This window comes from Lutjanus erythropterus, chromosome 6 (genome assembly GCF_056507025.1).
Source record: "Lutjanus erythropterus isolate fLutEry1 chromosome 6, fLutEry1.hap2, whole genome shotgun sequence".
NCBI classification, from domain to species: domain Eukaryota; kingdom Metazoa; phylum Chordata; class Actinopteri; order Lutjaniformes; family Lutjanidae; genus Lutjanus; species Lutjanus erythropterus.
The window spans coordinates 433,550-443,956 of NC_139322.1; the positions used below are offsets into that span (position 1 = coordinate 433,550).

Consider the following 10,407-nt stretch of genomic DNA (forward strand, 5'->3'; position numbering starts at 1 on the left):
TCTCCCTGTCTCTCTCTCTCCGTCTCTCTCTCTCTCTCTCTCTCTCTCTCTCTCTCTCTCCCTGTCTCTCTCCCTGTCTCTCTCTCCCTGTCTCTCCCTGTCTCTCCCTGTCTCTCTCTCTCTCTCTCCTTCTCTCTCTCTCTCTCTCTCTCTCTCTCTCTCCCTGTCTCTCTCCCTGTCTCTCTCCCTTCTCTCCCTGTCTCTCTCTCTCTTCTCTCTCTCTCTCTCTCTCTCTCTCTCCCTGTCTCTCTCCCTGTCTCTCTCTCCCCTGTCTCTCTCTCTCTCTCTCTCTCTCTCTCTCTCTCTCCTGTCCTCTCCTGTCTCTCTCTCTCCCTGTCTCTCTCTCTCCCTGTCTCTCTCCCTGTCTCTCTCTCTCCCTGTCTCTCTCTCTCTCTCTCTCCCCCTGTCTCTCTCTCTCCCTGTCTCTCTCTCTCCCCGTCTCTCTCCCTGTCTCTCTCTCTCCTCTCTCTCTCTTCTCTCTCTCCCTGTCTCCTCTCTCTCTCTCCCTGTCTCTCTCTCCCTGTCTCTCTCTCTCTCTCTCCCGTCTCTCTCTCTCTCTCTCTCTCCCTGTCTCTCTCTCTCCTGTCTCTCTCTCTCCCCGTCTCTCTCCCCTGTCTCTCTCTCTCCCCGTCTCTCTCTCTCTCTCTCTCTCTCTCTCTCTCTCTCTCTCTCCCTGTCTCTCTCCCTGTCTCTCTCTTCTGTCTCTCCCTGTCTCTCCCTGTCTCTCTCTCTCTCTCTCCTCTCTCTCTCTCTCTCTCTCTCTTCTCTCTCTCCCTGTCTCTCTCCCTGTCTCTCTCCCTGTCGTCTCTCTCTCTCTCTCTCTCTCTCTCTCCCTGTCTCTCTCTCTCCCTCTCTCTCTCTCTCTCTCTCTCTCTCTCTCTCTCTCTCCCTGTCTCTCTCCCTGTCTCTCTCCCCTGTCTGTCTCTCTCCCTGTCTGTCTCTCTCCTGTCTCTCTCTGTCTCTCTCTCTCTCCCTGTCTCTCTCTCCCTGTCTCTCTCTCTCTCTCTCTCTCTCTCTCTCCCCCTGTCTCTCTCTCTCTCTCTCTCTCTCTCTCTCTCTCCCTGTCTCTCTCTCTCCCTGTCTCTCTCTCTCTCTCTCTCTCTCTCTCTCTCTCTCTCTCTCTCTCTTCTCCCTGTCTCTCTCTCTCTCTCTCTCTCTCTCTCTCTCTCTCTCCCTGTCTCTCTCTCTCTCCCTGTCTCTCTCTCTCCCTGTCTCTCTCCCTGTCTCGCTCCCTGTCTCTCTCTCTCTCTCTCTCTCTCTCCCTGTCTCTCTCCCTGTCTTGCTCCCTGTCTCTCTCTCTCTCCCTGTCTCTCTCTCTCTCTCTCTCTCTCTCCCTGTCTCTCCCTGTCTCTCTCCCTGTCTCTCTCTCTCTCTCTCTCTCCCTGTCTCTCTCCCTGTCTCTCTCTCTCTCTCTCTCTCTCTCTCCCTGTCTCTCTCTCTCCCTGTCTCTCTCCTGTCTCTCTCTCTCTCTCTCTCTCTCTCTCTCTCTCTCTCTCTCTCCCTGTCTCTCCCTGTCTCTCTCCCTGTCTCTCTCTCTCCCTGTCTCTCTCTCTCCCTGTCTCTCTCCCTGTCTCTCTCTCCCTGTCTGTCTCTCTCCCTGTCTGTCTCTCAGTGCTCTCCAGTCCATCTCTCAGACCGTCTCTGCTCTGTATCCTCACTGGGCGTCTCTGCAGATTCGTGGTGAGACTCTTTAATAAAAGCTGACCTTTATTTTGAAATGCAGACAGTTTGTTTTCAGTGTTTTTGTCAGAAACATGTTGTAATCTGGACTCTGGGAGACTCTGGGCTCTAAAGTGGAGCCACTGTTGTTTAGTTTGTTCATGTGATGATGATGATGATGATGATGAATCGTCTGGGACACAGATGACATGAAGACAAACAAACAGCTGGAACATTTTCTTTAAATATTCTTTAAAACTTCCTGTTTCCTTCCTGTTTCCTGAGCAGCAGGCAGTTCATTGGCTGAGGGCAAAGTCATCAGAGCAACAGACAATGAGCAGAGTGCTCAGCAGAGTTGCCCCGCCCCCTCTGTTGCCACGACAACAGGTCTGGTTTATGATGAGAGGATGATGGAGCATCTGAACATGTGGGACAGGTGAGTTACCTGTAGCATGAGAACCACGTGTGTGTACAGTTTGAGAAGGTTCCTCTTTAAACTGAGGTTTAAATTAAGACGGGTTTAAAAGTAAGAAAACTGGCAACAGTTTAGTAATTACTGATGTTTAACAACTGTGTGTATTTGGAGCATTTTGAAGCAGCGCCGCCCAGTGGTGGTCGGCTGCATAACATGTTGGAGGAAACAGTTAACTGATGTTAAAAATTATTAAAATATTATGAAATTCAAGATGTTATTGGTTATACAATCCTGAGAAGTTCCATTAAAGAGTGACAGTGACTCACGCTGTGACATCATGCAGACATCACCCTGAACAGCCTCAGAGGATCGCCAAAATCTTCTCCAAACATCAACAGCTAGGATTGGTTGATCGTTGCCAACGGATACCAGCGCGCTTAGCAACAGAGGAGGAGCTGTCAAGGTGTCACAGGTACGGAAATGACTTTTATATTGGAATCCATTAATTACATGAAACAAAAATAAATACATACATCACATGTATTTTATCAATGTGTGTGTGTGTGTGTGTGTGTGTGTGTGTGTGTGTGTGTGTGTGTGTGTGTGTACAGTGTGCAGCACATTGAGCAGATGAAGGCCACAGCAGTGATGAAGCCCAGAGATTTACACAAACTGTCAGAAGAATTTCGCTCCATTTATATCAACAACCAGAGTTTCCAGTCAGCTCTGCTGGCTGCTGGAAGCTGCTTCAACGCTGTGGACAACATCCTCACTGGACAGGTAACACACACACACACCTGGACACACCTGGATACACAGGTAACACACAGAGACCTGTTTACACTTTGCACTCGTTATTATACTGTAAAGTGTAAAATGATCTCTTGTGTGTATTAAAGTACTACTGTAATACAGTAGAGTATCAGTAGTTTACTGAATATTATTATAAAGTGTTAATTTAGTTAGTTGTTTATAGTAACAGACTTCCTCTTTTGTATATTTCACTATTGCTTGTTAATAAAGCAAAACTATTTCTTATCTGATTACTCAATGGAATAATCAGTAGAATACTCGATTACTAAAGTAACTGGTAACTGCAACCCTGAAAAAAAATATCTGTTTACATCCAAATTTAAGGAGAGAAGTCAACTACAACTCCCAGGGTGCATTTCACTGACAAACAGCCAATCACAGAGCATCACATCGTGTGACATTTGGTGTGTTCAAATGGGGCTGTTTCCCATGTTTCCCGTGTTTTCGAGTGCATTTAAACGCCTCCCATATGTTGCCTTAATAACATCGTAAACTGGAAGTTTTCTATTTGCTCAGAGTTCACGATGTTCTATTCATGACGGCTGTGTTGTAATTACAAGTTCAGTTTGAATGCAGCGTCCTGCTTACTGCTTAGAACCTCCACATGATGTCATCAATAGATCAATATTCAGTAAATATTAAGTGATTTATTATAACAAAAGAAACTCAAAGTATCCAGACGATATAACTGAAGAACCAGACCATCAGGCAGCAGCTCTGCGAGGAGACACAGCACAGCTTTGAGCTAAATGCTAACATCAGCATGCTAACATGCGCACACTGACAATGCTAACATGCTAATGTTTAGCAGTTACAGTGTTTACCATGCTCACCATGTTAGCTTAGCATGCTAACATTAGCTAATGATCAGTAAAGACAGAATGCAGCTGAGGCTGATGGGAATGTCTGTAGTCCTGCAGGTGTTTGGTCATAAACAAAGTGTCGGACACACCTGTCCAGTTCTGTCCAGTCCTGACTCGTCCTCTCGTGTCCTCAGGTGAGTAACGGCGTGGCGATCGTTCGTCCTCCTGGTCACCACGCAGAGAGAGATTCTGCCTGCGGCTTCTGTTTCTTCAACACGGCAGCGCTTGCCGCCCGTCACGCCCAAAAAATGTCCCAGGATGCACCGCTCAGAGTCCTCATCCTGGACTGGGACGTTCACCATGGCAATGGGACGCAGCACATGTTCGAGGATGATGACAGGTGAGGAAGAGGAGGAGGACAGGGATGAGGAGGGTTATGTGACATAAGCTGAAATAATGATGATGTTTCTGTCTGTCCCCAGTGTCCTGTACATCTCTCTCCATCGCTATGACAATGGGATGTTCTTCCCATTTTCAGAGGACGCCGCCCCTGACAGGGTGGGCGTGTCCAAGGGGGCAGGATTTAACGTCAACATAGCTTGGAGCGGAGGACGAATGGGCGACTCTGACTACCTCGCTGCCTTTCACCATGTCATCATGCCGATCGCCACAGAGGTACCACACACACACACACACACACACACACACACCCCTTATCGATCAGGCCTGACGCCGTTCTCTGATTGGTCGATCCTCTCTCTTTGTGCAGTTTAACCCCGGTCTGGTTCTGGTGTCGGCCGGCTTCGATGCTGCTCGTGGGGATCCACTGGGAGGATATCATGTGACCCCAGAGGGATACGCCCACCTCACACACCTGCTGATGTCACTGGCCGGGGGGCGTGTCCTCCTCATCCTGGAGGTGAGAGATGATTGGATATCTTCCCACATTGTCCCTCCCTCATTTTTTTTTGCTGTGAAAGTGTCGTCACAGTCTTTGAGATCAGAAGTGACTTTTTCTTTAGTCCTTGGTTTGATTTTGATGAGACGTGTCTGTGTGTCTCAGGGAGGTTATAACCTAACGTCCATCTCTGACTCCATGGCGATGTGCACCAGCGTGTTGCTTGGAGACCCTCCTCCCTCCTTGGTGACGCCCCTCCCCCCTCCTCATCAGTGCGCCGTGGCGGCGATCAACGAGGTGATCCGACACCACGCCCCCTACTGGAGGTCCCTGAGGATTCACAGTCAGTGTCTGTTTGATTCCACTCCAATGATGTTTATTGTGTTTTATTTTGTTTTACTAAAAACTGTTTGACTCCTCTTTCAGTCCCAGAGTCTGTGCTGGAGGCCCTTCCAGTCCTGAAGCATCGTGGGAAGCGTAGTTCTAAAGGAAAAGGCAGGAAGTCAGAGCAGAGCGGCACAGACAGACCACCGCTGCCCCCTGCAGGACAGGACGACTCAACGGTAAAACAAAACAAAGTTTAAATGTTGACATCAGACTGAAGAACAGAGTGAAATGTTTCCTATTAGCTGTTTTTGTCCAATCAGACGGAGCCCAGTCTGGAGCAGCTCACACAGGGATTGGCCAGTTTGGACATCAGTCAAACTTCAGCCAATCACGCTCCGGTCACGTCCACCCTGGTGGGCGGGGCCAGGCCGAAGGTCCACCTCAGCCCGGAGAAGGTCGCCTGTGAAGGTGAGGTGAAGGCGGAGTCAGGAGGAGGGACGGCTGAGCAGAGCCAGTCAGCAGAGAACTCGCTGCTGCAGACTCAGGTGAGCAGGAATCCACCTGTCTGTATATCCCACAATCCTTTGCACCTGTAACAGCTGAGAATAGGATTCCTACTGATAACTCAACATCCGACCAATCAGAGGGTTGATACATCACATGACCACAGTGACATCATCCTGTCAGATTTCCAGCTGCAGCTCAGGTGTTTACGTCACCTGTCAGAATCAGAATCAGAATCCGAGTTGAACTTTGATTGATGTGAATTTTTGAGCTCATTCACGTCTAAAAATAAAAATGATGTTGGAGCCACAGTAATATTTTTGTTTATTTATTTCCTGTAGAGGTAATTCAGTGTAAAGTTTTGTTGTTTGAACGGGGGGGTGGAGCACGAGGGCAGAAACACAGGTGATATAAGGTGAAGCTGATGAGCAGCAGGTGTGTGAACAGGGACGTTTGTTGGACTGTGATGGACACTAAACCCTCTTTAATGGTTCACCTGTGTGAAGGTGAGCACTGCTGAAAATTCATGGGTCACCGCACCCAAAGAGAACACGCGTCCGAACAGGTTGTCCCTGTCCACTTCACAGGGACTGTGTCCACTGTGGACTTTAACGTAAATGTTGGAGTTTTTATTGAAAGACTCTACAAATGATATTTGAGTCTTTAAAACTTTTTTAAACTAAAATCTGATAAACAGTAAAAACATTGTTTGTCAGTTTTTACTGTTTGTCTCAGTGGACGTCTCATTTGTCCTCATTACTCTGCTGAGGGATTATAACAGAAGGACAGACGGAGACAGTTCAGACGTCTCCATCAGGTCTTTTTGTAGCTTACTGTAAATTCTGTATTTTATATTTTATCTTGTTGTTTCATTAACCATCACAGGCTGTTGCCATGGCAGCGTCAGAGTTGGTTGGAGATGGGGCTGCAGGTGGAGCGGGGGCGGAGCCAGAGACAGAGGGAGCGTGTGGTTGGTCGAAGCCTCAGACGTCTCTGGAGCTGCTGTGTGGAGGACAGACGGACGTCAGAAAAACTTATTTTTATATCACTTAATAAACCTGTCTGTCTGTCTGTCCTCATCACTTACCTGTCTCTCTCTGTCTTCAGGGCACTCTGTATGTGGTCGACCCTCTGCCCTGGTGTCCTCACCTGGATGCCGTTAAGCCCCTCCCCTCCTCAGGTATCAATGTCTTCGCGTCCTGTCAGGACTGTGGCTCAGAAGCTGAGAACTGGACCTGTCTCACCTGCTACCAGGTGACCTGTCTCACCTTCACCACATGCTCTGTCTCACCTGTTGATGATAAACGTCTCACCTGTCGTCCTCCCGTCTCAGGTGTTCTGTGGTCGTTATGTTAATGAGCACATGGTGACTCACGGCGTCGTGTCCGAACACCCGCTGGTTCTGAGCTTCTGTGATCTGTCGGTGTGGTGTTACCTGTGTGAGTCCTACGTCCACAACCAGGTACCTCTGACCCCGCCTCCCTGCTCACTTAAAGGGACAGTTCACATTATTTTAACTGTGTTTGAATGAAGCACAGTGAGCGTGTCTCACTCACATGGAGGTCAGTTTAAGTGTTCGTTATATTTAGAATATTTTCACCTCTTTATCTTTCTGTCAGACAGACTTTTCTGACAGGAAACCACTTATAAAAGACAAATATGACTTTCTATAAACCAACCAAACCAAACCTAACACAAACACACTAACAGATGAGGCAGCAGCAGACCAACACCTCCTGTGTTCTGTGAGCTAAAATCACTGATTTTATGAATGGAGTTTGGTTGGTTTGTCGAGAGTGAGATCTGTCTGATATAACGGTGGTTTCCTGTCAGAAAAGTCTGTCTGACAGAAAGATGAAGAGGTGAAAATATTCTAAATATAGCGTACAATTAAAGTGATACCATCTACTACAGAAGTTTGTCGTACAGTCACACTTCGGCTGAACTGTTCTCTGTTTCTGTTGTTTTTTTATTGATGGTTCTCTGAAGTTTTCTCTCCACTTTGTTGCTGTAAGTCAGTAAATTGTTGTGGGACAAATAAAGGAATATTTTATCTCATTTTAAATCATTCATCTTAAACATATTTTAAATTTCATTTCCTCTCTGTCTTTCTTATTGTGTTTCATTTTTCTTTGTTCAGATTCTGTTTGAAGCTAAAAACGCGTCTCACTGCAACAAGTTTGGAGAAGAGATCCGTCCATGGAGCTGAGAGGAGGAGGAGGAGATGAAGAGGATGTCTCTGTAAAAACCTGAAAGTTCCTGTTCTGTTCTCTTGTTCTGTCTCTCTTCCTTCACTCTGATTGGACTGTTGACTCTGTTGTCATGGAGACCACATCCGGCAGCATCAGCAGCAGTGGTGCTTTGTGGGAAACGTCTACAGTGTCCCATAGCTGCCAAAAAAAACAAAAAGATCAAACAAATCAAGACGTGATGTTTTTATTATTTTTACTTTTTAACTGCAGATTGGTGCTCTTCATCATCTTCATCATCTTCATCATCTTCATCATCATCAGCAGCAGGTTGTAAGTTAAATTCTGTGAAAAAGTGACCAATCACCAGCAGCAGCTTTGGTTTAATCCTTCAGAGAGGAGGAGGTGGAGGAGGAGGTGGAGGTGGAGGAGGAGGTGGAGGAGGAGGTGGAGGTGGAGGAGGAGGTGGAGGTGGAGGAGGAGGTGGAGGAGGAGTGTGTGTGTGTGTGTGTGCGCAATAATGAGTTTGTAAAAGTTTTCTTCTTCGTTTGTATTTTTCAGTCTGTTCACAGAAAAATAAAAGAATCCACAGAAAACCAGCAGCTTTTTCTTTTGTTTTGTTGCAGAAACAGTCTCATAAATTCAAACTGTGTGTCTCGTATAAAGACATAAATCACTGTCGTTGATTTTTGTTTCTCCAAACTACAGAAAAGATTCAACGATTCAAAGAGTCAAAGATTCAACGATTCAAAGATTCAACGATTCAAAGAGTCAAAGATTCAAAGAGTCAAAGATTCAATGATTCAAAGATTCAACGATTCAAAGAGTCAAAGATTCAACGATTCAAAGAGTCAACAATTCAAAGATTCAACGATTCAAAGAGTCAAAGATTCAATGATTCAAAGAGTCAAAGATTCAACAATTCAAAGAGTCAAAGATTCAACGATTCAAAGAGTCAACAATTCAAAGAATCAGCGATTCAAAGATTCAAAGCTTCAACGATTCAAAGAGTCAACAATTCAAAGAGTTAAAGAGTCAACAATTCAACGATTCAAAGAGTCAAAGATTCAACGATTCAAAGAGTCAACAATTCAAAGAATCAGCGATTCAAAGATTCAAAGCTTCAACGATTCAAAGAGTCAACAATTCAAAGAGTCAACGATTCAAAGAGTTAAAGAGTCAAAGATTCAAAGCTTCAACGATTCAAAGAGTCAACGATTCAAAGATTCAATGATTCAAAGATTCAATGATTCAGCTTCTCGTCAGTCACATCGTTAATTTTCTCCAAAGTAACAATTAGATTTTAGAATAAAAAGAGTAAACAAACAAATAATAAATCTAACGCTCGTTCTGCTCAAAGTCACAAAAACAAAAACTGGTTCGTCATCACTGCAGAACAACCTCACTGTTCTCACGGTTGTCACTGTTCTCACGGTTGTCACTGTTCTCACGGTTCCCTGCAGCTGTTGACCCAGTGACATTTTGAAAACTTCTGTCTGTTGCTTGTTCTCACACTGTTTGTTCTTTTGTTGTTGTTGCTCCGTCTGTCTTGTTATTTCTTGTGTTGCCTGTGTTTGTTCTTGCTGTTGTTTTGTTGTTTGCCTGTTTTATTTTTGTTTGTTTGCAGTTTCTTGCTTTGTTTTTGTTGCTGCCTGTTGTTGCCTTGATACATGTTGTGATATTTTGTTGATTTGTTCTGTTTGTGTTTTATTTAACATTTTTTGAGCGTTGTTGTCTTTTACCTTTTGATGCCCCTGTAGCCCCGCCCCCTTTCAACAGGCTCTTTTCTTTTCCCATCTTAAATAATAATTAGTTCTTAATGACTCGCCTGAAGAAATAAAGATCAGTTCAGACACTTCAGATTTTAATCAACAGTTATAATCGTTTATAATAAACTTTTTTATCTCAAAATAAGTTAATTTCACAACACGACAAAATAAATTCTGTTTTCTTCCAACAATAATTCAGATGAACTTTTTCTAAACAGTTTCAGTCACGTCACCAATTGTGTAAAATTAAATACATTTTACTGCAAGATATAAAAGAGACAAAATATCAATAATAAGAAATATCTAAAATATGAAATGTGTAAACGTGGATTTATTTGATCTGCAACATAAAATGGACATAAATTCTGTAAAAAAAAAAAAAAGTGCATCAAGCTGCAGTCATGATGATGCTGTAATAATTCTGTTTGTTTGAATTCTGTTTTTATTGTTTCCTTCGAAAAAATGTCAACAGAAACTTAAACTAGAGTGAATAAAATAATATTTACATTAATAACAGATAAGACAACGGATGTGAAGTTGAGAGTCAAATATTCAGAAAAGAAAAGAAAAATACATTTACATAAAGATGCTGAACACACAAAACATCAATAAATACAAGAATAGAAAATAAAATAGAAAATGTTAAATATGGATCGCACCGTTCGGTGCTCGGGTTCTAATAAATAAATATTACAGACGTGAAAATGTTTGACTTGTCTTGTTGTCATAGTAACAGATTCTGTGTTTCAGGCTCTGTCCATCAGTGGAATTAAAAACATTCAAATCTTTGATCAGTGATTTCAGCTGCACTTCATCAATCAGCCTGCAGGAGGCGCTGTGACGTCATCTAAACATCCGACCTGAACCTCATGACATCATCAATTCTATCTATTATTATTATTATTATTATTATCATTATTATTATTATTATTATTATTATTATAACATGAGTGTGAACAATAAATGAGGTGATGTCATCAGAGGAGGAGGAGCTGCTGGACATCCGGGGCTGCAGAGCTGTCTCCTCCTC

General features: G+C 44.1%; 1 protein-coding gene across 1 annotated transcript in view; it reads left to right on the forward strand.

Annotated features, from left to right (window-relative positions):
- The window catches only part of hdac6 (histone deacetylase 6), a 15,040-nt gene extending 7,006 nt beyond the window's left edge, over window positions 1–8,034 (forward strand). Inside the window, exons 15-28 of the mRNA XM_084720125.1 lie at window positions 1,613–1,680; window positions 1,948–2,095; window positions 2,418–2,546; window positions 2,686–2,854; window positions 3,885–4,090; window positions 4,173–4,365; window positions 4,460–4,609; window positions 4,754–4,931; window positions 5,015–5,151; window positions 5,236–5,460; window positions 6,305–6,442; window positions 6,527–6,673; window positions 6,753–6,881; window positions 7,560–8,034. Of these exons, the coding sequence (XP_084576251.1) occupies window positions 1,613–1,680; window positions 1,948–2,095; window positions 2,418–2,546; window positions 2,686–2,854; window positions 3,885–4,090; window positions 4,173–4,365; window positions 4,460–4,609; window positions 4,754–4,931; window positions 5,015–5,151; window positions 5,236–5,460; window positions 6,305–6,442; window positions 6,527–6,673; window positions 6,753–6,881; window positions 7,560–7,628 (2,086 nt within the window). The 3' untranslated portion in view covers window positions 7,629–8,034. The remainder of the gene's footprint in view (window positions 1–1,612; window positions 1,681–1,947; window positions 2,096–2,417; window positions 2,547–2,685; window positions 2,855–3,884; window positions 4,091–4,172; window positions 4,366–4,459; window positions 4,610–4,753; window positions 4,932–5,014; window positions 5,152–5,235; window positions 5,461–6,304; window positions 6,443–6,526; window positions 6,674–6,752; window positions 6,882–7,559) is intronic.
- The last annotated feature ends 2,373 nt before the right edge of the window (window positions 8,035–10,407 follow it).